Raw genomic sequence first — 27,279 nt, 5'->3', positions numbered from 1 at the left:
TGCAGGTTGTAAAAGGTATGAGTAAGGTAAAGATAGGGTAAGTTTGTTTTTACAAGTCTAAGAGCTAGGGTAACAAAACGAGTTTAATCAGTTCTGGGAAGAAAGCATTTCTGAAGAGACTGGTTGAGATAATAGAGAGATCAAAGGGAAGGAATGCACTTAAGGAAATACTGATGCCTAGGTAAGGATAGCTGGTCAGATCTCTCAAAAGACAGCAGGGTGGCTGGTCAGAACTCCAGAAGACATTGTGAGCAAGGCCAGACCTGAAGACCCAGTTGCTGTCAGCCTCAGAGGACGCCCCAAGGAAAAAGGCATGGTGTGGTAAAAATTACCAGGATTCTATTGATTTTAAAATCTATAAGGATCGTTGCTGAACAGAAAGGGGGAAGGTTAGCTCTGAGGGCAGTTAAGCTAAGATCTTATGGAACTGTTTTAAAGTACTGTTTACTGTGTGAAACCATTCTTGTGTTTAAGTATAATTGTGTTTTAATCTTTTTTGCTTTATTATTTTAATAAAAGTTTACCCTATAATAAAATCCTCACAGGTAGTCGGGAACATCATTTACTGATTTCAGAACTTCTCCTCATACAAAGTGCAAAAATCGTTTTGGCAGCTGTTTCAAATTTCCCCCTGGGATTTGGGCAGCTTGGCATTTACTATCAGCCGTGCCATATCACAGATCAAATGTATTTAACAGAGAAGATCTTCCATCTTCACTGGATTGAAACCTAAGTGTTAAGGAGAAAAAAGTCTTCTGACTCATTATGCAGACCAGAATTTAAATCAATTTTGTAGTTAAAATGAATAGTGTTCATGTGTGTGAATTTAGGCCGACTCTTTGAATGTGAACATGTACTGTAATTCTTGTTGCAGCTATTGTGATCCTAATATCAATGTAATTTATTCTTCTAAAGTAATCCACTGAAAATGATCCTATAGCCACAGTTCAGACTGACCAGGTGGCCTTTACAAGGTCTCTTAGAAGGTGTTCAAATTGAGCTAAATATGATTTACTATTTAAATTTACTATAATTAGCAATCAATCCAGAAAAATGTTTTGACAACATATACCCCTCATATATTTTACAGTGAGGAGCCGCATCCAGCAAGGTTTGATTTCAGTTGCTGCCCGGACTGTGATAATTCATTTGGTGAACCATGTTGGCCATTATCCATTGAGTGGTGGTCCAGCAATGCTGACCAGCTTGATAAGTGAAAACCATGACAACCCCTTTACTGACTGTACTGAGCTTTCCCCTGAACTTTTTGAGAATCCCAATCTCCAGTTTTTTGTGCTGAACAGTTCCACCCTTATCTCATACCTGGAAATCCCCGTTGAGGACAACATCCCAGGAGGAGGGATGTCAGCTGGACTCTCAACAGCTACCTCAAATGTTAGAGTTGTGGTGCGTGATATATCTGGTAAATACTCCTGGGATTCTGCAATTCTGTATGGACCACCTCACTGCTGTCAACAAAGGCAAATTGCTCACAAGTTCACAAATCTTCGTAAAGAAGAACAGATGGTTGAACCTGTCTTCAATGAGGCAGAAACTGATGATGTTGATTTAAGGGAATATTTAGTACCTCAAACAAAAAGAAGATGCAGGGAAATAGTGCCATCTTGGGATGTAATTCGTGATGATGAAGATGCCTTGGATGAGATGCTGCAGTACCTGGGTTCCACCAGTCCAGAGTGCCTCCAGAGAGCTGGTGTGCAACTTAATATCCCTGCTCCCCCTCCTGTTTGTATTTCAGAGAAACAGGAAAATGATGTAATCAATGCGATTCTAAAACAGTACACGGAAGAGAAGGAGTTTGTGGAGAAGCATGGCAATGACCTAAATATGAAAGCAATGGAGCAGGAACAACCATGCCCACAGGAGCCTCAGTCTGTGTTTTACTATTGCAGGATGCTGCTGAATATTCTTGGCATGAATTCATGGGATAACAGGTAAGATGTAAGAGATTTAAATTTTAAAAAATTGTACATTTAATTAGAAATCTGTCCATTTTGTTCTAATCTCCACACTTATGAAAGATGCTATCAGACCGTCCACATTTGTTAGTAGTTTCTGATGCAATTAAAATGAGATGTGGACTTTCAAGGTTACTATAACTTATATTAAAATTGAATATTATGTATTCAAGATATCAAATTTTGCAACAAAAGTAAACTTCCAAAAATGCATTTTTCATTTTAATCATCTGTCCCACACTGCAGAGATGATTGACTGGTTCTTAGGAAGCCACATGGTTGGACAGATCAAAATGTTATGATTTAGATAGAGTAGGCAAACTAATGTATTATGAACTAACATAATACAAAACACCAAGTGATGCACTACTAGACAAATTCTGTTCCTTCATCTCATGTTTTCTTGTTATGGTATTGGAACAGGCTTTCACTCTACCCACAGAGAAGGTCCTTTTTGTTTTTGTAAAATTTATTCTCTTCTAGCTGCTCAGCCTATTCTTCCTTTACAGCACTAACCGATGAAGCTTTACAATGAAAGCTAAAGCAATACTCCCCTTTGTAGGATGTGCATATAAATAAAACCAAGAAAATTATGCTCTTATTGGCTGTCTGCATGTTTAGCTGGTTATGGCAATAATCATCATATGGTCTTTGCAGTCATTTTTAGAAAACTGCCAAGCAAGTTAAAACAGCACAAACAATGAGACTGTGGCACAAATTTTGGTTAAACACTTCGGATCCCAGACTGTAACAATTCTTCCAGATCTTATCCACACAATAACAAGCAACTTACCCAATTCTCTCTGCAGCTAGCTGAGACTATAGTCATAATAGCAAAATACTGCAGATGCTGGAGTTTGGAAATAAAAATAGAAAGTCCTGGAAAAACTCAGCAGGTCTGGCAGCATCTGTGGAGAGAGAAGCAGAGTTAACATTTCAAGTCCAACATGACTCCAAAGAAGGGCCGTGTTGGTCTCAAAGCATAAACTTTGTTTCTCTGTCCACAGATGCAGGCAGGCTTGCTGAGTTTTTCCAGCACACTTTTTTTATTTGGGTTTATAGTCGCATGGGTATGTTCTGACATACTTAATCTGCCCCCTTGACCTGTTTCCAAAATGGATTGAGCTCACTGGATACCCCCAGAATTACAAGAACATCTGTATAATACCCTAGCCTAAGAGTTAGCAATCATCCTCCAATTTCTTTCACCAGCAGGGGAAACCTACCAACAGGATATTTATCTATTATTTAGTTTTTGGAGCTGCAGAATGGCATGGCAGTGTTTATTATTTCCACTGGAGTTCTAGCTGCAGCTATTACAGCAGCCCTCTGATGGGAAGCATTTATTTTTGTAGACTGGTTCAGGAGAGGCTACAAGTATTTTAAGAAGCAGCAGCAGAGTCTGCAATTTTTCAAAATGGCAATGAAAAGCAAGACCCTTCAAAGGTAATTTCTTCCTTGTTGAGGGGTACCAGCACAGCTTAGTATAAGAGTACCCCTTTTGTGGAAGGTTGTTTAATATGTTAATATAGGACAACATAATCATTATTGCCATTTTGTCCTGAAGCATTCCTGCTTGCTGTCAGTGCAAGCATTTATTTCCTGAACCTGTTCGTTGATCAGAAAAGTTGGAGCAGATCAGTCAGTTTCTCAGGCATTCATCAAGCCATTTCATTCAATTATAAGCATCCCATAACATTGCCTGTGTTTATTTGACAGCAATATTTTTGTGAGAAATGCTGCCTTAAATCCTGTGAATGTATGACTGGCTAAATATAATATGAAACGCCTGCTGTGGGATATCTTCAAAGAAATTCAGAGCTATATTTTTGCTGTGTTGCAGAAAGAAATCAGTCTGATTTCCACAGCTTCTAACCATACATTTGCTCCATCTCCAAAACCACTTGTTTCTACTTCTGTGGCATCACCCAAATCCACGCCTAACTCAGCTCATATGATGCAACCCTCATCCATGCCTTTGGTCCTTTACTATTCCAATGCTCTCCTGACCAGCTTCCCACCTTCTACCCTATATAAACTTGATTTCATCCAAAACTCTGCTGCCCATATCCTAACTCTCACCAAGGCTAGTTCACCTATCATCTCTGTGCGAGCTGGCCTATGTAGACTTTTGGTCTGGTAACATCTCAATTTAAAATTCTAATCTTTGGTTTCAAATCCCTCCATGACCTTTTTGTTCTGTAGTGTCTTGAATCCTCTTGCACACAGTTGTTAAAACACATGCAATCTGTAATTTACAAGTTATAATATATTTAACATTAATGTTTGCTGTTACCTGTAGCACCTAGTTATTGCCCAAAGGAGGATAAGTGGAAAAAAAGCTCTGAATATGCAGACTAATGTTCTTTGCCATTTTCTTGAATTTGTGGTATGTGGCAGCCATTTTTCCAATAGGAGGAATTATAAAATGTTTCCTTGTGCTACTCATTCAAAAGTGCCAAATCAACTTTTCAGTTCTAATTATAATGGAATTATTTGTCTATATACAAGACAAAAATACTATTTCAAAGTGACCCTTTTTTTTCTGCTGTAACATGTTTAGACATCTGTTTTGTTAGGCTTTCTGGGTCTGTGACTGATCAGTTATAAACAAATTACTCTTCTCTGTGGAGCTGTTTCCTGAGGTACAGGTCTGACAGTCTTCGTAACCTGTGTTTAAATCCTGTTCATGGAAATAACGGAAATGATTACCTCTATTTAAGATTGTTAAGGAGACTGATATAATTGATTTTTACTTTTGTTTTTGCTTAGTTTGTAAACTTGGTCAGTTGCTTAAACGTTATGTAGTAAAAATCACACTAGGAAATACCAGCAGATTCAGTATCGTGGAGTAAAACAGACGGCAACTTCTGGCATCCATACATACACTATGGAAATCTGGAAGTTGCTGTCACATTTGCCCTGCTCCCCCACAAGCTGCACTACGCCAGTATCTTGTTGAGAGACTTGGCTTTGGAATACATGTAAGGATGTGAAATTGCAGTGCTTGCCCATTAAACATGACAGTAAAAGTTGCGGCTTGTCCACTGGGGGGAGGGTGGGAGTGTGTGTATGTGTTCAATGCAGTTAGAAGTTTTAATTACTACTGAATAACCTTGCCGACACTGATAATTTATTTTTAAAAATGTAAGTTCCTCCAGATTTTAATTATTGTTGAAGGGTCTCTCTCTCTCTCTCTCTCTCTCTTTTTCTCTCTCTCTTCCCCCACCTTGGTCTTGCCTTCTCACCCTCCCTGCCTGGCCCCACCCCTCCCGCTCGCCATCTGGCCCCATCCCTCCCCCTCTCCCATTTTTCTTTTGCTATCTGTACATGATTTTACATTGAATTAAGTATTCTAATTTGCACTTCCTGGTTTAGACTGCCCATTCTTCAGCAAGGTTTCTTCAGTCTGGTTGAAAGTATGAGCTGTTGCTTGTCTTGTTCGCACAGGTCCCAGACTCACTGTAGAGGGTACAGCACTGCTAAAGAGACCCATGACCATAAGTTGCCACTCAAAAACACTCAAAGTATGGGCACCTGTAAACATAATGGCCTGAACTTCCACGGCGTGACAATCAGAGTCAGATTACCACTCCGTTCCTAATTTCATAAATTTAAATTTTTTAAATTCTGTCTCACCCGACTTTGCGACTCAGGCCAGGTGAGAACTGTGCAGAGCAGCACTGAAGCTTTCAGTCGAGTGCTGCTACATTGAAGGGAAGGAGGGCACACCCCTAAAGCAGGAAAGTTAAAGGTCCAACCAGGTTTAAAGGTTTTTGACAAGTAGGGAGAAGGTCATTGTATAAGGTAAGTGGGTAGGATTGGTTGGGGGGGATTGATTCGGCTCTGGCCTTGCTGGGGTGGGGTTGAGCCGGGCTGGGCCTTGGCGGGGGTGTCGGGTCGGGCCTGGCCTTGGTGGGTGGTGGTGGGGTTCAGACCAGGTCAAGGTTTGGCAGGTGGGGGGTGGGGGTCGGGTCCGGTTGGGCCTTGGTAGGGGGCTGGGTGGGTGTTGGGTCCGGCCAAGCCTTGACAGGGAGTAGGGGTTGTCAAGTCTGATAGGTCCTTGGCGGTGGGGTGGGGGGTGGGGGGTGTCGGGCCAGGCCAGGCCTTGGTGGGTGGGGTCTGGTCCGGTTGTGCTGGGCCTTGGTGGGAGGGTGGGCTTGGGGGTTGGGTCTGGGGGCGGGATGGTTGTGGGTTGGGTCCAGTCAGGCCTTGGCAAGGAGAAGTTTGGGGGTTGGGTCCGGTGGGGCCCTGATGAGGATGAGAGCCGGGAGTAGGGCCTTGGCAGGGTAGAGGTGGTGGGGTTGAGAGTCGGTCTGGTGGTGGCGGGTGGCTGGGGAGTCAGGTCTGAGAGGAGGGAGAGAGTTGGGTCTGGTTTCAGGGTGTGGGGAAGAGCCCTCATGGGAGGGGTGGGGGTTTGGAGAAAGAGCCCCCATGTAGGGAAGAAAGATAGTCCCGATAAGGGTTTGGGGTTGGGAAAATGTGACCCATTGGAAGGAGGGAGTGGGGAGAAAGAGTCCCCATGACGGTTGGGGGAGGGAGACTCCCCATGGAAGGTGGGGTAAAAGAGTCCACGGAAGGGGACGGGGGGGAAAGAGCCCCTACAGGAGGGGGGAGGGGAAAAATGAGCCCCCACGGAAGGGCTGGGAGGGAAGAAAGAGTCCCCATGGAAGGGTGTGTGGGAGGGGGTGGGGAGAGTCCCTGCATGGGGTTAGTGTTGGGAAAATGTGTCCATATTGGAGGGAGGGGGTGGGAGAAATAGTCCCCACGGAAGAGGGGGGTAAAGACTCCCCATGGGTGGGGAAAGAGTCCCCATGTAAGGGGCGTGGGAAAGAAAGAGTACCATATGGGGGGTGGTGGAAGAAAGAGTACCCATGGAAACGTTGGGTGGGGGGAGGGAGAAAGAGTACCCATGGAAGCATGGTGGGGGAGGGGGGCGTGGTAAGAAAATGCCCCCATGGGGAGGAGGGGGTATGTCCTTGTGGGGGTTGATGTGTCTGTAGAGTAGTTACCCAGAAGTTATAAGTGGTTTTAATTTTTCTAACTTTTTCTAGGTAACGATTGATGTAACACAGTCGGAACCATACAAAGTTTTTGATTTAAATTGCATTTTCAGATGATTCCCAGTGCAGGGCAATTGCCCATGGGAAGTTTGCACTTCCCAGACAATTGCCATGCAAACCTTATCTGGGCATTTCTGGGGAGGGGTTCCCCAGCGCGCCTTTGGGATACCCCCCAGGTACACTGTCCTGGAGCTTGGAAGTTAAGACTCACTGAATATCAGAATTTCATGGGGACCCTTCCATTATCTTTTGGCTAAGCATTCCTCCAAATTCTCTTCAACTGTGGACTTCTCAGCTTAAACTTAGGTTACGCTGCACATTCTTCAAGCTAACTCCTTTCTGCCTCAAGGCTAACTGCCTTTCACTATGAGGATACTGTAAATATCTTCCTCTAGCTTCAAGCTCGGTAAATCTTCCAGCATCTTTCCTCTTCACAAATTCCAATCTGAGCTCGAGCCCCCAACCCCAGTATGTGCTGAATTTTCCCCATGTTGGGGGTGAAGTTGATGGGTAGGCACGCTTCCGATCAGCGCACCCGATCGGAGGCATGGCGCCATTTTATGTGGGTGGGCCAATTAAGGCCCTCCAAGCTTGACGTCCACACAGAAGAGCTTTGCACTCCCTGTGCGGGCGGTGGGGAATCCCAAAATCGAGAGTGCGCCCTTTTGCACACGCAAACGAAAGAGCACACTCATCTCCCTGAAGCTAAATGCTGCCTCAGGGAGATCGGCTCAAAATGTACAAAACCTAAAAATAGAAAAATAAAATTTTCCTAACATGCCCCCTCATGTGACAATGTCACATGAGTTGGGACATGTCCATAATAGTCACAAAAACTATTTAAAAATTTTAAACCCTACATGAAACCTCATCCCGCCCGTGGTTGAGGTTTCATGCTTTTTCTAGTTCGCGCCGGGCCTCCTGGCCTGCCCACCAACCTTAAGGTTGGACAGGCAGGCCCTTTAATTACATAATTGACTCTGTCAATGGCCTCAATTGGCCAGCGCCTGCCTTCCTGAAAATTTAAATGGGGCGCGGTGATGTCGGGAGTCCCCTCCCCCCCCCCCGACGTCACCGCGCATCATTTTACATGGCGAGCGGGCCCCGCCCCTGCTCGCCAACGTGTAAAATCCTGCCCTATGTGTGGTGAACGGTAGTGTTAGCATTTTCGCTGCTTGAGTTACAGGCCTGACCAACATTTATCTCCTTTTGCTCTCCCAACTCAGTAAGCTGCAGCAAAACTGCATCTACGTTCTATGTGGAACACCCAGATAAATTAAAGAAAGGAACCTCTAACCCCCACAGCCCATCCCCATGATAATGTGGCATGCTTTGGGGTGGTTCAAACAGAAATGCAAACTGATTATTTTCACGTTCAACACAACTCTTTGATTATGTAACCCACATGAATAACTTGTATCTCTAATGGAATTTTATGACATTTTTCTCAGTATTGTCGTCCCTATCAAGAAACTCACTTGTTGACCAATTGTCTTTCGCTTCTTTTCATTTGTGAATTACAAAAAGTTTAAATTTTTTATTGAGTCAAGAGTAGACTTTCTGCCTCTACCAAAAGCACAATAGATTATCCATTGTTCAAGTCCTCTTCCCTTCTAAGTCTAACCTCATTAAACAAACGCTTGTAATTAAAAACTGTAATTACCCCGGGTCTATTTTAATTGCAATTACTTCTGTGTCATTTATCAGGTTCTCAACCAGATGTTTCCATTTAACGTACATTTAACACTTTAACCTCCAAACTAAAAGTTATATTGCTAAAACTAAAAGCTATATTCTAAAACTTATGAATTATGGAATCAGATATTCGCAACACCTTGACATTGAGGGCAAGTACTTGCTTTTACCAGGATGTAACCCATGAGGAGGATTGTCCCCTCATTGGGCAGGCATGATGGGCATGCCCGGGAGCGGCCGCGAGAAGGTCCACCGCCCGCAATCGAGCCCCAACTGCGATTTCACGCTGGCTGGCCAATTAGTGGCCAGCCAGTGTGAAATATGCGCTGACAGCCTCAGCAATGCCGGGGTGGGGGCAGGAGGAGCGCGAGCGCTGAAGTTTGCGCGTGCGCAGGGTTGCACTCACTGAAAGCTCCCTGAAGGCACAGAGCTGCCTCAGGGAGTTGAAGATTTTTAAAAACAAAATTTAAAGATGTTAAAAGTCCAGAAAAAGTGTCTGCACAGCAGACTCACGCACCTTTACATGGCGATTATTAAAACCCTGGCCAAGCGTTTTTATTTTATTTATTTCATTACGAAAACCTCATCCCGCCTGTGGATGAGGTTTCACAAAAAATGCAAAAGCTGCCTGGCCTATTCATCTGCCTGCCTGCCAACCGTAAGGTTGGATGGGCAGCAAAAAATTCAACTTAATTACCAGCTTGAGGGCCTTAATAGGCCTCTTAATTGTCGGCGGACATGCTGCCAACTCTCGTGTGCGACGCCGACCGAAATATTGCGTGATTGTGTGATGACTTTGGGACGCTCGCCTAACATTGTCGCACGCTATTTCACACTCGGGCATAACGGGCGAGTGCCCGCACGCCGAGCTAAAAATCCTGCCCCATGTGTGTCTTCCCCACCACCATCATCACCGCCCCCTCAGGGACTCTTCTGCACCCGCCCCAAACATAAAGACTCTTTTTCTTCCCCTCCCTCCTGCCCCCCTGCATGGGGACTCTTAAGCTATGATAAAGTCAAGAGCTGAGTGATTCTAGTATTAATGATTTAGGAGGAGGTTGATGGCTCAGTAATTGACAAATTTAGGTTAATCCTGTTTTTTGTCAATGGGGTACAGCAGGACAAACTTAAAATTGTCAGACAGAGGCTAGTGCTGGTTTTACTAAAACAGCTTACTTGAGGTAGCAGCAATATAACAGACATGTAGAATTCATTTAATTGCTATAAATTTCATCTCTGGTGCTGCTGATGTCTTTGGTGCAATACAAAAAAACACCATGATTGATTTACGGCATTAGTCTATTATATATACAAATAAAATCAATAGTGTCCGTTCTAATTTCAACTTTCCGTTTTGCTGTAGGACCAGTTTCCATCTTCTGAAGAAAAATGAAAAGCTTTTACGAGAACTGAAAAACCTCGATTCAAGGCAATGGTAAATGTCTCTTCAGGAGTTGTCATCTTTGGATTTTAGGCTCAAATATTTCACTAATTTATAGCATAACTTTTGGAGCGTCCCTAAACTGAAGAGGGTCCACTGCTGGTCTTTTTTCTCATTGTTTCTTCTGTATTCTAAATAACAACGTTTGATTAGACTTATTACCAGATACCAAAAAGATTCCAGGTGCAATGCAAGTGAGCTGAAAAATCATAATTTTAAACAGTTCCCAAAATCTGAAACTGCTTCAAAATTGAACGAACTTGTTTTGCAAGATGCCGTATTTGAGGTTTTGATAATCAACAAATAAAACCGCTTCAGTTTCGATCAGTAAAGTATATCTATTATTTTTACGTAGATAATGTTGACTCCCTGTTGAGGCATGTTTCAAGGGAAACATGTGCCCCCCCCCACCCCAACCCAGCAACCTTATCCACAGACCTGTACTTCCAACTTAGGTGCTTAGATTAATTACCATACCTGCCATCACTCAGGATTGAATTAGCTCCTCTAGCAAGGACCTGCAAGTGAACCTGATGCTATTGACTTGTATAACTCAGCTGCTTAAGTGCCAACTAGCTGAACCATCTTTTATTTCCAAGAATATACTTTATTCATAAAAATTTTAAAAGTACATTACATGGCCTTAAGGTCATAAGGTGCAAACCAAATCAGTTTCTTCCAATACAGTATGTTACTCAGCACATTTACAATTACAGTTAATATTTACAAGATACATTATATGTCAAACATACAGCCCGTGGAGTTTTACCATTTCCAGCCCCTCTGTGTGCTATGGTCGAAAAGCCTTAGACGGTGGCCTTTTGTCATTGTGCATTTGCTGCGGCTGCACCAAGCTTTGGTGCCTCCCTCAGCATGTAGCCCTGGACCTTGGAATGTGCCTGTCTGCAACACTCTGTCGTGGACAACTCTTTGCACTGAAGACCAGCAAGTTTCAGGCAGCCAAAAGAGCGTCTTTCACTGAGTTGATGGTCCTCCAACTGCAGTTGATGTTTATCTTGGTGTGCATCCCAGGGAATAGCCCCTAGAGCACAGAGTTCTGTGTCACAGAACTGTGTGGGATGGACTTCAACAAAAACCACTGCATTTCTTTCCAGACCTGCTTTACAAGAGCACAGGCAGAAGGAGGTGGGCAACAGTTTCTTCCCCACCGCAGCCACTTCAAGGACAAGAAAGGAAGGATCCGACAGGGCGGGCCTTTCTCCCCACCAGCCAAACCACGTCTTGGTGTTTGTTTGATATTTCTAGCGATGAGGCATTCTCCCAAGTGACTTTGGTTTGATCTGGGAACCATCTGACAGGATCCACTGCGCCCCAACTGAACCAACTATTCTTCAAAAATGCACTTTCATAAATTTTATGAATAAAGTATTATAGATGGCCTTTCAAAGTTGACATTACATAAGGTGCAAACCAAATCAGTTTCTTCCAATGCTGTACGTTACTCACAATATTTACAGTTAATATTTACAAGATTCATTATGTAAAAGCTGAGAGGTTTTACCCAGTTTCCAGCCCCATGGTGTATTATGGTTGAAAGGATTTAGCCTTTTTTTATTCATTCGTGGGATGTGGGTGTTGCTGGCTAGGCCAGCATTTATTGCCCATCCCTAATTGCCCTTGAGAAGGTGGTGGTGAGCTGCCGCCTTGGAACACTGCAGTCCGTGTGGTGTAGGTACACCTACAGTGCTGTTCGGTATGGAGTTGCAGGATATTGGCCTTTCCCCACTGTGCCTTTGCTGCGGTTGTCCAAACTTCAATGTGTTCCTCAGCATGTCGTCCTGGACCTTGGAATGTGCCAGTATGCAACACGTGACAACTCTTTTGCAATGAAAGACCAGCAAGTTTCAGGCAGACCAAAGAGCACCTTTCACCAAGTTCATGGTCCTCCAGCCGCAGTTGATGTTTATCTCAGTGTACGTCCCTGGGAACAGCCTGTAGAGCCCTTCTTTTCAAAGGCACATTCCAGAAGGAGGTAGATGAAGGCCTCTTACCCATCCACCACAGCCACCTTGAGGGCATGCAGGAAGGATCTGACGGGGAGGGCCTTATCTCCCAACTGAACCATTAGGCTAGCAATTGGCTTGTCCAGTTCTTAAGTGAGCTTTTATTGTTTAAAAAAAAAATGAGAGAGACAATGAATAAGCAACACAATCATTGTGAAGTATACCTATATCTTTACACACTTATTCCAGCATTTATTATCACGATCCTCATTGTTGGGCATCGATGAGATCAGAACTTCCTTAGCCTTTTTTGCATAGCATCACATAGGAGTGCAAGATGTCACTGCCAGAGATTGTGTCACCCAGAAATTGATGTCAAGGTAATTTTTCAGAAAAAAATTGCTCAGGTATTGCTCCAAGAGCTGGAACAATTGAGCAATAATTCTGAATTATTCATCAACCTCATTCTCCAGTTATGAGACTTGAGCTGAAGACCCATCAACATTAGTTATCCTGTAATAGTTGATTTTAAACCTTTAAAGGTCCATTGTTCCTCCTATACAGGAAGTGACTTGGCACAGTCTCTTAGGAACTTCCATTGATAGTTTGAGGCATGAGTGGTCTCAAATACTCTTTTCTTCAGTCGGCTGAAGACTGAGCTGGTACATTTGAGGGGCTGATCAATTTCATCATCTGTGTCTGGCTTCATCAAGACGAAGCTCTCAGGGTATGGAAAATGGTCCACGTTTTCCAGGATCTTGCCACTGATCTTAATGAGGGAAGGTGTTGTGCTGTGAGTGGACCTTGATTTTCCGGGTGTTTTGTGAAAGGGCCCATTTTCTCATGCTTTGGAAAAGGAGTAAACGATGACCTGGAGCTCAGTTTCTGAGTGAACGCGCACACAAGCATCATTTGCATGCTAGAGGTCAATGATTCAATTGGAGTGATTTGATTTTGGATTGAAGGCGTAGGTTGAACAGTTTCCTGTCTGTTCTGTAATTATCTCCACATTTATGGATTATTTGCTAGAACTGAGGTGCAGTATTGCAGCGAGAAAGATGGAGAGGACGGTTGGTGCGATGAAACAGCTTTGTTTGACCACAGTCTTCACTGAGATAGGGTCTGTGGCCTTTCCATTGGTGCAGATCGTGGCTTGTATGTCATTGTGGAATAGGCAGAGGGTGGCAACAAATTTGTGAGGGCAGCCAAATTTGAGGCTACTCCATAACCATCACAGTTGACAGAGTCAAAGGCTTTTTTGTGAGGTCAAAACAGACCATGTACAGCAGTTGGTGCTGTTCTTTGCATTTTTCTTGGATTTTCTATGCAGTGAATATCATATCTATGGTGCCTCTCAGTGGGTTCTTCAACTACTGGCAGATACTAAGGTTAGGGTTTGCTGAGCAATGCTCCTATATGTTTTGGAGACTTGGACAAACTACAGCAGGCACCTCAAATGTTGTAGAAGTGCCACCAGTAAGTAGTGCCTTCGTAAGATTCTCCAAATCTGGTGGCAAAGGTGGTCCAACAGCAGCAGCATCTCCCAAGTCAACATGCCCAACATCGAGGTGTCAATCAGTCAAAACCAGCTCCACTGGGCAGGACACATCGTTCATATGCCTGACACCAGACTCCCAAAGCAACAGCTCTACTCTGAACTTAGTCATGGCAGGACACTCCCGGGAAGATAGCAGAAACGCTTTAGGGATATCCTCAAAGCATCCTAAAGAAGCAAATGTGCCCATTGGCTCATGTGAGTCCCAAGCTTGTGAATGACTAAAATGGAGAAGGCATTCGTGAAGTCATCGAACATGTCAAGAGACTTCATTGGGAGCACACAGAGGCGAAGTCGAGGCATCAGAGAATGCGGACAATCCTCAAAACAACTCATCGACCTGACCCTGCAAGCACCACCTGCTCTGCATGTGACAGTCTGCAGATTGCGCATTGGATCATCCATTTCAGAACCCATCAAAGCAGTGTGGAAGCAAGTTATCCTCGATCCCAGTGGACTACCTAAGAAGAGGAATCGAGTGGCTTGACCACTGGCTTCTGGCCACTCCAAACCCAAGCCTAAGACTACTTCCAGATCCCTTTCCAAGACGAAGACCTTTCCAGGCAACTGCTGTTTGCTGATGTTTGATAATGCTCCTAGGGAACATTTTACTTTGTTGAAGGCGCTTTATAAATATTGTTGTTTCATTCAGTAATGAAATGTTGTGTAGATCCATTACTGAATATTAAATAGTAAAATTGATACTTGAAGTTTTATCTTTCCATTATTCATCAGCTGATCAAAAACGCTAAAGTAAAACCTCATTCTTATCTATGATCATTTTATCTTAATTTTTAAGCTAGCACATGAACTAACTTTTTATGTAAAACAAAAACAAAAATACCTGGAAAAACTCAGCAGGTCTGACAGCATCTGCGGAGAGGAACACAGTTAACGTTTCGAGTCCATATGACTCTTCAACAGAACTAAGGAAAAATAGAAAAGAGGTGTGTACTCCTGTGAGGTAATGTCTTGAATGGAAAATGCAACGTGGCAAGTTCTTTTCTGCTTCAAGCTGACTTCAGTGTTAAGCTTATTTTTTTACCAACTATCATATTATTTGGACATAAATTATTTCTGTGAGTGTAGAAAATTACTAGTTTATCTAATTTTTGGATGAATATTATTCAATTTAACTTTCAAATACAAAACTCTCATTTCCCCTTCAGTTCTCCCCGACGAGTGTATATATCTACATGTGTGTTTCCCCACAACTGTTTCAACTTTTAAAAAATTCTTTAATTGGATGTGAGCAGCACTGGCATGGCCAACATTTGTCGCCCATCCCTAATTGCCCTTGAGAAGGTAATGGTGAGCTGCCTCCTTGAACCGCTGTAGTCCATGAGATGTGGTATAGTGCTGTTAGGGAGAGAGTTCCAGGATTTTGACTCTTATCGCCGTGCCCTCACTGTCACTTGGTTCTGAGTCAAATTGATGTGTGGCTTGGAGGGAAACTTGCAGATGGTGGTGTTCCCATGCGTTCTGCAGCTCTTGTGCTTCCAGGTGGTAGAGGTCATGCATTTGGAAGGTCTCTACATTACTCCCTTAAGAATTAAAATGCAATAATAAACAAAGCCTTGGGTGCAGGAGGATGAGTTATGACTCCAAATTTTTGAAGGGCAAAACGTCCCAATAGTTTTCCCTTGTTTTGATGATTGCTGCTTTGACTATATGTGAAGGCTGAAACCTTTGGAGGACCTGGAGATCATACAAAACTATTGCATTGTTTGAAATTAAATTATAATAAACATTTTACACTAATTTTTTGCCTAGTGTTAAATTAATTACTATTTTGTTTCCTGCAGTCGAGAAACACACAAGATAGCGGTATTTTATGTTGCTGAGGGGCAGGAAGATAAGCACTCCATTCTTACGAATACTGGAGGAAGCCAATCTTATGAGGATTTTATAGCAGGGCTTGGTTGGGAGGTAAAGTACCTTTTGCTTTCTTAATTTATTTTTCACTTCACTGAATAAAATTGAGTAAATTAAGGATTTTCAGTATTGGAAAATGTCTGTAACTCTCCAATATTAAATAGCAATAAGTACATAGAATTCCACAAAACTGGCTACCCTTTGAGGAAATGGGCATGGAATTTGAAGATTAGTTTGCACAATGGTTTGAAGCATGGGACTAAAATTGTTTTCTCCCTTATTCATCTATTCTCCACATATCTTGGAGAACTCTATTATCAAATTAGGATTTTTTTTAAAAATCAAGTAATGCTTTCAAGAATTTTACACTTGAAGAAATTATGCCACTTTCTCAGGATCTCAGTACATGCCTGGCACCATTAACTAGCCCCCAGTTTATTATTTATTCTGTAATCCTTAACAGTGTCATTCCTGTTGAACTCCCAGAAAGAAAAGTTCCCAATCTTTATCAATTGTATCTTGATACCTTGTCAACATCTTTACCTCGGTTCATCCAGAGGTGTTTTGCAACAATATTGATTTCTTTGTTGAAATATTATCCCTTCATTGAAAATTGTAAGTACTAGCTTCAAAAAGTCGCTATTGGCTAGTTTGACTTTTCCCTTGGAAAAGTAGGTTATTTTACTTTTTACATGCAGGATGATGCTGCAGTAACGACACTCATCCAAAATAATCAAGCCATAAACTATATTGCCTCTTATTATATGGACTAAAGCATGAGATTCTTCCACAACATAGTTGTCTTTTCCACCCAATCAAGCAGACTTTTGGCACAGTTGGTATTTGTTTTCCATGTGCATACGTGAGATGGGGCCCTTAAGGTACTAGAGGCTCCTAGCATCTGTGGAGCAATCCCATCAACAGTATAACATTCAGAAGAGAAGAAAGGAAGGAAAGGGCAGCCACCACCCATAGGCTTCAGTGCAAACCTCAGGACACCTACCTCTTTTTCTCCACTTTCTGCTGTGGTCAGTAAAGTGTGGCTATATCATAGGAAAAAGTTCATGCACAATGGGACATATTTCACATTTTCCCCCTTTTCTGTTTAATTACTTTCTTGGGGTAGTTTGGTAAATTTTTAGCATTATTTAAACTTGTGATCTGGTTCTCCATTTTCAGCTAGTTGCACTCTTACCCCTGAATCAGAAGAACAGTGGTTTGAGCTGTTCTCCAGGACTAGAAGATGAGAACACATAGGCTTATGCTTCAGTGTAGTACAGGGATTGCTGCATTGTTGGAGGTGCTCACTTTTAGATGAGATGTTAAACAACATATCTGTCTATTCAGGTGGACGTAACATTGGTACTATTTGAAGTACAATGTCCAGGCCAACATTCAAGCCTCACTCAAGGCTACTGAAAATAGTTTAATGGTCATTACCCTTATGTCCTGTTGTGGGGCTGTGTTGAGAAAACATTGGCTGCCATGTTTGTCCAATGACAGCAGTTCAAAAGTAATTATCTGTCAAGCACTTTAAGATGTCCTAAGAACTGTGCAAGGCGCTTTATAGATATATCAAGCCTTGCTCCTTACCTTATTTTCTTCCTCCCGCCATCATCTAGTAATATAGAAACGTAGAATATTTCAAGCACAGAAGGAAATCATTTAGCACATTGCTTCTGACCCTGCTGAAAACAGCTATCCAGTCTAATTCAACATTCCAGCACTTGTTTCGTAGCCTTGTAGGTTCCGGCACTTCAAGTGGACATCCAAGTATTTTTTAAATAATGAGGGTTTCTGCATCTACCACTATTTCACGAACTGAGTACCAGACCCCACCACCATCTGAGTGGAAAAATTACTCCTTAACTACCACGTAATCCATCCACCAATTACTTTAACTGAGGGCATATATTTATTAATCTTTGTGCTAATGGAAATAGGCTTTTCCTACCCACTCTCTCTAGGCCTCTCTGTTCCAAAGAAAATAACCCTAATTCCTCAGAGTTAAAATTCTCCATTCCTGCCAAAACCCCCACTAGTGTGATCACATCCTTCCTGTAATAAGCAGTACTGTATGCAGTATGCCTGTGTTGTGTCCTAACTAGAGTTTAATACAGTTCTAGCATAACCTCCCTGATCATGTACTCTATGCCTTAGCTAATAAAAGAAGTACGATCTAATAAAACAAGTACGATATCTTATACACTTTCTTAACTGTATTATCTACCTGTCCTGCTAGCTTCAGGGATCTGTGGGTATACATTCCAAGGTCCCTCTGTGCCTTTACACTCCTCAGTATTCTTCCATTTATTGCATATTCCCTTGCCTTGTTTGCCCTCTCCAGATATAATACTTCATACTTCTTCAGATTGAATTCCACTTGTCACTTCTCTGCCCACCTGACCAGTCCATTAATACCTTACTCTGGTCGATAGCTTGCTTGCTCATCCACCACACAGCCAATTTTTTGCACCATCTGCAAACTTCGTTAATCATGCCCTACATTGATGTAAGCCACAAACATCAAGAGACCCAGTACTGAGCCCTGCAAAACCCCACTGCAAACGGCCTTCCAGTCTCAAAAGCACCTGTCCCATTAACCTTTGCTTCCTGCCATTGAGCCAATTTTGCATCCAACTTGCCACATGTCCTTGGATCTCATGGGCTGTTGTTTTTCTGACCAGTCTGCCAAAGGGGGCCTTGTCAAAAGCCTTGCTAAAATCCATGTAGACTGCATCAAACACACTATCGTCATCAACCCTACTTGTGCTTTCCTCAAAAAATTAGTCTAGTTAGTTAGACACTATTTTTCCTTAACTGCAGACTGAGTGCCCTTTATTAATCTGTATCTTTCGAAATAACTATTTACATTGTTCCTTGGAATTTTTTCAATAATTTTTCCACCACTGAGGTTAAGCTGACTGGCCCGTAATTACTTTTTCAAGAGTTTTCTCCCTTCTTAAAAACCTGTATAATGTTAGCAATCCTCCAGTACTATGCCTGTAGCCAGAGAGGATTGGAACTGATGGTCAGAATCTTTGCTATTTCCCCGCTTGCTTTTCTTAGCAGAATGGAAAATCTTTCATCCAGGCCTGGTGATTTATCTACTTTCAAAGATGCTAAATTCCTTACTAATTTTCCCCCTTACCATGTTTATCCCATCCAATATTTCACACTCTTTAACTATAATGTCTGCATTTTGCCCCTGCCTTCTTTTGTGAAGATGAACGTAAAGCATTAATTAAGAACCTTGACACTCAGGTATGATTTTTGGTCTCAAATAGGACCTACTCTTTCTTTAGTTATCCTCTTACTCATCATTTACTTGTAAAACACCTTTGGGTTTTCCTTTGCCCTATTTCTTCTTGCCCTCTCTTTGCTTTCCTAATTCCTTTTTAATTTCACCTCTACTTTATATATTGCAACATTGAGTTCTCGTTATCTGCCGTAAACTTCCTTTTTTTTTGCCATATACTACCTTGTTTGCTCTTTGGCAACTGAAGATGGGAAGGGGATTTAGATTTGAGAGTAACCGTTTTATTCTGGGAACATATTTGTTCTGAACCCCTCTCTATCTCCTCCTTGGATGCTTCCCTTTGCTCTGATATTGATTTACCTTTGAGTAGCTGTTCCCAGTTCACCTTTTGGGGAAAAAAAAACATATGTCTCAGCTTAGTAAAATTGGCCTTTCCCCAATTAAAATTTTTTACTTTTATTTTTATCCTTTTCCGTAACTATGCTAAATCTAACTGAATTATGATCACTACCACTAAAATGCACTCTCACTCATGCCCCTTCCACCTGCTTCATTCCCTAAACTTAAGTCCAGAAATGCCAGAGTTGGGCTTGCAAAAAAGTTCTCCTGAATGCATTTTCAGAATTATGCGTGATCTCTATACCATTTACGATGATTTTATCCCAGTTAATATCAGGATAATTGAAATGCCCTATTGTTTCTGCACTTATTAGCAACATGTCAACATTTTCACTTTTGTAACTCCCTCTGATTGTGGGAATATAGTATACTCCCAGGAATGTGATTGCCCCTTTTTTCCCTCAGTTCAACCCACATTACCTTAGTTGACATCCTTATAGCATATCATCCCCCCCTCACTGCTGTGATTACTTCTTTACTGAATATTGCGACACCGCCCCCCTACTGAATTTTTTTTAGTCCCTCTATATCCTGTCTGAAAACTCTGTAACCAGGAATGCTGAGTTGCTATTCCTGCCCTTTAAGCTATTTTTCAGCCACAGCTATGAACCTATGGTTCAATGACTTTTGTTAGTCTTCTATCTTTAGAGATTGGCCAATGCTGGTGGCATATGAAAAGATATAACGTTTGAGATATATTGATCTTACTCGATTCCAATCCAACCTAATGAGGCAGAGTCATTAGTTTCACTGGAATAACTTCTCAAGAGCTTAAGCATTAGAAAACGATCTTTAGCTCTCATTGCAGAAAATTTTCAAGTACTCCAAATGAGCCCGTCATCATCCCATAAGAAATAAGCATTCTGGTCATAAAAACTTATTGAGCCAAATCTTCCGAGGAGTGGCAGTCACTGTCGGATTGCCACTCCACTCCTATTTACTTAGCTTGCACCAGAGCTCCTCATTTCTTGCCTGGACTGGCCTCCTCGGAAATGCATACCCGTTCAGGAGTCCTTCCTTCTTAGCGTACGAGGGTTGGGAGAAGCCAAGCTACTCTCCCTTTTTCCAGCGCTTGCTGCGGTATTCCGGCAAGTTTAAATGTCCCAAAGCCACTTTGACAAGCTACGGAGAGAAGATTCCTGTGGGGAGTCGGGGGGTTCGTAGTATAGTTAATCAGGAATTAGAACTGGCTTTAATCCTTCTAACTTTTACTGGGGTAACTATTCTGGTAATCTCCAAAGTCCCTGAGTTTCATAGAGTTCCAGATGCAGGGTTGTTGCTCGTTGGAAGTCCAAACTTCCCAGGCAGTTCCCATGTAGTCGGTGCGTGGGGACCTCCGACATGCCCCCCAGCACATCTTGGGGGATACCCCCGGGGTACAACTGTCCAGAAATCAGAAGTTCTGGGCCACATGCACAGGTTTCTCCACCAGAGTAGCCCCACAGCATTAACTGAGACATCGGTTACATTATTTGTGTGACACCAGAGCAGAAATGTTTGACTTCTCAGGGGTGCTGTGGCCACCAATGGTTTAAGGTATAATTATTGCATCAGTGCCTGAAAATCCTCTGTGCTGCCAGGCACTGAGAATGGAACCTGTCTGTATTTCATAGCGACTGACATTGTGATGTTGCTGAGTCATCCTTTTCACTTTCTTCAAAGACCTGCATTCTGAAATGAAGCAGTGGTATTGGAAATTGCCTTAGATTATGGGAAATATCCTAATTGCTGTTGGCACAATTCCTCTGTCATCCCATGTTCCCGATGGCTACCAGAAATGATTTCTTTGCCCTTATCATTCCAGTTTCCTTCAGCTGCGTAATGTTAAACCATCTAAAGTACAAAAAATTAAATTACTTCCACATAGAAACTTAATTATCGTAGTTTTGGGGAGACAGTGGCATAATGGTGATGTGACTGGACTAGTAATCCAGAGGCCCAGGCTAATCCTCTGGGGGCACAGGTTCAAATCGTAACATTGTAGCTAGTGGAATTTAAATTCAATTAATAAAATCGGGAATTGAAAGTTAGCCTCAGTAATGGTGACCATGAAACTATCATCAATAGCCGTAGACACCCATCTGGTTCACTACTCTCCTTTAGGGAAGGAGATCAGCCATCATTACCTGGCCTGGCCTACAGACCCCAGACCCACAGCAATGTGGTTGAAATGACCTAGCAAATTAGTTCAAGGGCACTTCAGGCTGGGCAACAAATGTTGGCCTTGCCAGCAAAGCCCACATCCCATGAAAGAATAAGTCTCAGATTTGAGATAGAGCATGAATATATACTAATATAAAAACAAAAAACTACTGCGGATGCTGGAAATCCAAAACAAAAACAGAATTACCTTGAAAAACTCAGTAGGTCTGGCAGCATCGGCGGAGAAGAAAAGAGTTGACGTTTCAATTCCTCAACTGAGCAATATTAGGAGAAGGGTGAAATATAAGCTGGTTTAAGGTGGGGGTGCGGGGGGGTGGGGGGAGAGAGGTTTGGGGGTGGGGGGGCGTGGGGGGAGAGATGTTTGGGGGGGCGGTAGCTGTAGGGACAAGCAAGCAGTGATAGGAGCAGATAATCAAAAGATGTTACAGACAAAGGAACAAAGAGGTGTTAAAGGTGGTGATATTATCTAAGAGAATGTGCTAATTAAGAATGGATGGCAGGACACTCAAGGTACAGCTCTAGTGGGGGGTGGGGTGGAAAGACTGACAGGGCATTACAGGTATAGATTTAAAAATAATGGAAATAGGTGGGAAAAGAAAAATCTATATAAATTATTGGAAAAAACAAAAGGGAGGGGGAAGAAACGGAAAGGGGGTGGGGATGGAGGAGGGAGTTCAAGATCTAAAGTTGTTGATTCAATATTCAGTCCGGAAGGCTGTAAAGTGCCTAGTCGGAAGATGAGGTGCTGTTCCTCCAGTTTGCGTTGGGCTTCACTGGAACAATGCAGCAAGCCAAGGACAGACATGTGGGCAAGAGAGCAGGGTGGAGTGTTAAAATGACAAGCGACAGGGAGGTTTGGGTCTTTCTTGCGGACAGACCGCAGGTGTTCTGCAAAGCGGTTGCCTAGTTTACGTTTGGTCTCTCCAATATAGAGGAGACCGCATTGGGAGCAACGAATGCAGTAGACTAAGTTAGGGGAAATGCAAGTGAAATGCTGCTTCACTTGAAAGGAGTGTTTGGGCCCTTGGACGGTGAGGAGAGAGGAAGTGAAGGGCAGGTGTTGCATCTTCTGCGTGGGCTTGGGGAGGTGCCATAGGTGGGGGTTGAGGAGTAGGGGGTGATGGAGGAGTGGACCAGGGTGTCCCAGAGGGAACGATCCCTTCGGAATGCCGCCAGGGTGGGTGAAGGGAAGATGTGTTTGGTGGTGGCATCATGCTGGAGTTGGCGGAAATGGTGGAGGATGATCCTTTGACTGCGGAGGCTGGTGGGATGATAAGTGAGGACAAGGGGGACCCTATCATGTTTCTGGGAGGGAGGAGAAGGCGTGAGGGCGGATGCGCGGGAGATGGGCTGGACACGGTTCAGGGCCCTGTCAACCACCGTGGGTGGAAAACCTCGGTTAAGGAAGAAGGAGGACATGTCAGAGGAACTGTTTTTGAAGGTAGCATCATCAGAACAGATGCGACGGAGGCGAAGGAACTGAGAGATTGGGATGGAGTCCTTACAGGAAGCGGGGTGTGAGGAGCTGTAGTCGAGGTAGCTGTGGGAGTCGCTAGGCTTGTAATGGATATTGGCGGACAGTCTATCACCAGAAATTGAGACAGAGAGGTCAAGGAAGGGAAGGGAAATGTCAGAGATGGACCATGTGAAAATGATGGAGGGGTGGAGATTGGAAGCAAAATTAATAAATTTTTCCAGGTCCCGACGAGAGCATGAAGCAGCACCGAAGTAATCGTCGATGTACCGGAGAAAGAGTTGTGGGAGGGGGCCGGAGTAGGACTGGAACAAGGAATGTTCCACATACCCCACAAAGAGACAGGCATAGCTGGGGCCCATGCGGGTATCCATAGCCACACCTTTTATTTGGAGAAAGTGAGAGGAGTTAAAGGAGAAATTGTTCAGTGTGAGAATAAGTTCAGCCAGACGGAGGAGAGTAGTGGTGGATGGGGATTGTACGGGCCTCTGTTCAAGGAAGAAACTAAGGGCCCTCAGACCATCCTGGTGGGGGATGGAGGTGTAGAGGGATTGGACGTCCATGGTGAAGAGGAAGCGGTTGGGGCCAGGGAACTGGAAATATATACTAATAATTGTAATATATTCTAATGCCATTTATCATTCTCTGGCCTCAACAAAGAGATAAGTAATGCATATCATGATATTGTTAGGTTTTTTATTCGTGTTCTCATCTCTTACTGTTTAAGGTTAACCTTACTAATCATTGTGGCTTCATGGGTGGCCTGCAAAGAAATAAAAGCACTGGACTCTCAACTCCATATTTTGCTACCTCTACCGCAGAAGTAATATTTCATGTATCTACAAGAATGCCTTCTGATTCAGATGATTCTTTAACGAAAAAGGTACCGTGTGCAATAAATATATTTTAAAAATGTATTTATATATATATATATATATATATATATAAAAATATATTCTCTTAACGCTTTTTCTAAATTAGTAAATTAATATATTTAAAGAAAATCCGAAATTAAGTAATTTTTTTTTATGTATCCATGCTTTGAAATTGGGTGTGTCTGATTTTGAAATTGGATATTGTACCAATTGATTATTCATTGCTGGCTTGTTGCTACTATAATGAAATTATCTATTAAAATTCTGATTAACTTATTTTAAAATTCATTAATTTGAGTTCCTCATATTTTATCCATTTAAGTAAGCTATTTTAGGTAATATCAGTTGTGTAATGATATGCTGTATCTGCAAAGTAAGCATGGTATTAATTAGTGAGTTCATCAATTCTGCCTCCTTTCCCTCACCCTCAATTCCCATTAGGAATTGGGGATAGGAAAGAATTGAATATCACCCGGGCTTCAGGAGGAAAATGCTCAAAGAATATTCAGGAACAAACACTGTTAATGCACCATCGCTCCCATTTTCCTTCTAGCTGAACATTATTTTGGCTGAGAGTAGTGGTTCTGAGGTGGCACCAATTAAGTTCTATTTAGATTGCAGTGGAGAATTTTAACTGTGTAAGTTTAGAATGGCAAAGGGAATTAAAATTACCAGTATTATAGTAAGCACACTCTGCCTTGGAGTCATACTCCACAACCACAATTCCACACACTTTTTAAATCTCATCATGGCTGTTGTTTAGAGAATTATTTGAACAGACAAGAGTTCCCTTTTCCAGTGAGGAAAGGCAAATGTGATTATCTTTGTCCTGGCCTCTGCTGAAGCCTGTTATCCATTTTATAAATTGATATTGACAACAGACAATCATCTGCCCCAATCTGGCTAAGAAATTGTCAGAATCAATCAACAAGTTAATAAACAACCTCCAACTGCCATCATGTTTAGCAATCGGACACACTGCTGGCACTCAAAACAGCTATCAATTGATATGTGCTGTAGCTTACTGCAATTGTTGAAATGTGGTGCTTAAGAGGAAAGACCACAGAAGAAAGTCTCATTACTTTTATGCCTTAAGGCATAGACAGGCCTCAAAAGGTTATTTATGGGATTTCATGCTTTCCACCCTTTCGGACCGTGTAGCCCTTTTGAGATGAAGGCTGACATTTCATTAGCCTTTTTAATTACTTTTTGTATCTGACAGTGATTCCTGTACTTGGACTCCCAAAGCTTGAGACCATTCAGTAAATGCTGTCATCTCTCTTTCTTGGCTCCAAAGTAAATGCTCTTAGGCTTCCCCATGTTGAACTCCATCTGTCACAGTTTACACACTCACTTAATCTATCAATTAGTCACTTGGCAGTACAGAACTTGAATATTGCTGAAAAGAGAGACATGTTGCTGAAGCTTTTCATCTTGCGCTCACAGGACAAACACAAGAATACCAAATTTCAAACAATCACAACTATTTTTACTACAGGGTGCTGATTGGTTGGCAGATTGACTCTGATTGACTGAGGCGTTGCCATGGAGAAAGCAACGGGGAACTACAGGTTCCCCAAGCTCCCAAGTAATTGAAAAAAGGTGCAAGGTGACATACATTAATACATAGGAACCCACTCTCTGCAAACAAAAGGAATATGTTCAAGCCTTGCGTCTGTTTTGAATTACCTGTAGTACTCCTGTAGAAAAGGTCATTGTGATCATTTGAAATTTGGCATTTTTGCTTCTGCTTTGATAACTGCAAGGTGAAAAACTTCGGCAATGTGTCTCTCTCAGCGAAAATTTACTGATGTCCTTTTGCAACTATCTGCTCCCATCTACACTACTTTCTGTGCTAACAAGTGTTGTCAGCGACTTAGGTGAAGGCAGAGCTCTATATCAAAGTAATTTATAAGTATAGTGAAAAGCTGAGGCCCCGGTACAGATCTCTGGGAGAACACAATTAGTTCCACCTTGCCAATTAGAGTACATACCCATTATCCTTACCCTCCGTCTCCTATCTCCTAACTAAATCCCTCCCCATGTCAAAAGGTTCCTTCTGATTCCATGTGCTTCTATTTTTGCTAGTAGCTCTTGTGTGGAACCTTATCAAATACCTTCTGAAGTCTATATAAATAACATCTATTAGCACACTCATCTATTACATGATCTATTGCCCTTTACAAATCCATGCTGGCTGTCTGAACAGTTTATATTTGTCAGTGTTCAATTACTCTGTCCCTCACCTCAATCCTTTGGAATTTACTTAAAAAAAACACCTCTACATTTCTACTTCTCTCTACACCTTGAAAAGCCTTCATAAAACCCATTTCTAAAGCTAAGTTTTTGGTCATCTCTCCCCCACAAACAGCCAACACCCGTTTCTTTCTTTACCTGTGAAGTGCCTTGGGACTTCTGCGTTAAAAGTGGAATGTTACTGCAGATTATTTTACTACACCTAAACTGCAATAGAACATAATAGCAGGAATCCAGAAATTCTCATTTTCTGACTTAAGAATTCATTGGTGGATTTGTTATAATGCAGTACTGTATTTATACGGCATTACTAGCACTGTCTGAGAAAATCAGCTTATTTTTCCTTTAGCAAATATGACAAACTATTTTTTAACATTGCCTCAGAATATAAATATTGAAAAATGTAGCTTTCAGTATTAACTTGGAGACTAAAACTCCCATAAAAAATTGCATGATTATTTTCCATCAGGAGTCAGGTTTTGTGCTCGAAGGAAATTTCAACTGTGTTTAATTGTTAAATTATATTTTCATACATATTTTGCTCTAATAACACATGCACGTGGCAGACAACCTACTCACCTGGCCTTTGGTAACATTGCACTTAAAACTAGATTTTTACCTGCCTGCATGAAACAAAAAGGCACTGTATTCCACACCTATTCTTTCCCTGAAGCAGTGCATTAACTTGCTTTACCATTGCCTTTCCTCGGAAGGAACCTTTTGGCACGGGGAGGGATTTAGTTAGGAGATAGGAGATGGACAGTAAGGCCAATGGTTTTCGTCATTTAACATATCAATGTTGATACAATGCACTAGCGAGCTACTATTAAAATTTTGGGGTCAGAGTTTCCTATTTGTGTGGCTACTATTTGTACGCTTTGGTTGAATGGTATTGAATCACATTCATTGACAAATGTTATCAGACTAAGGCATTAAAACCTCCGACTGTCAGTGATTTGATTAATCATTTTGCCCTTCTGGCATTATTTGAAAAATTGGATTTTGCTGGATCTTTCTTGGAGCTATCTTCATTACCTATACTTAATATAATATAGGAATTGATCAATAGTTGGATGGATTGTCTAATCTTTTGAGCATTTACAGTAAATGAATATAGTGGGAAAACAAGCACAGATTTTAGATGCGCTGTGGAAACATTTTTTCATCCACCCATTATACCATGGTAAATGACCATCTGTATTGGTATTTTTCTACAGAATTTTATAAATGCTATGCTAATGAGTTGAAGTTTTGTTCTGCTTTGAACCTTAAAACTTGTAT

General features: G+C 42.1%; 1 protein-coding gene across 6 annotated transcripts in view; it reads left to right on the top strand.

Annotated features, from left to right (window-relative positions):
* The window catches only part of ralgapa1 (Ral GTPase activating protein catalytic subunit alpha 1), a 259,513-nt gene that overhangs the window by 217,439 nt on the left and 14,795 nt on the right, over positions 1-27,279 (top strand). For all 6 annotated transcript variants that reach the window (XM_078562768.1, XM_078562766.1, XM_078562765.1 and 3 more), the window contains 4 exons: positions 1,091-1,955; positions 10,101-10,172; positions 15,503-15,626; positions 23,595-23,750. In XM_078562768.1, the coding sequence (XP_078418894.1) occupies positions 1,091-1,955; positions 10,101-10,172; positions 15,503-15,626; positions 23,595-23,750 (1,217 nt within the window). The remainder of the gene's footprint in view (positions 1-1,090; positions 1,956-10,100; positions 10,173-15,502; positions 15,627-23,594; positions 23,751-27,279) is intronic.

Source organism: Cetorhinus maximus, chromosome 18, assembly GCF_964194155.1.
Source record: "Cetorhinus maximus chromosome 18, sCetMax3.hap1.1, whole genome shotgun sequence".
In the NCBI taxonomy this organism is placed as follows: domain Eukaryota; kingdom Metazoa; phylum Chordata; class Chondrichthyes; order Lamniformes; family Cetorhinidae; genus Cetorhinus; species Cetorhinus maximus.
Note: the sequence above shows the minus strand (reverse complement) of the source record. Positions and strands in the feature narration are given on the sequence as shown.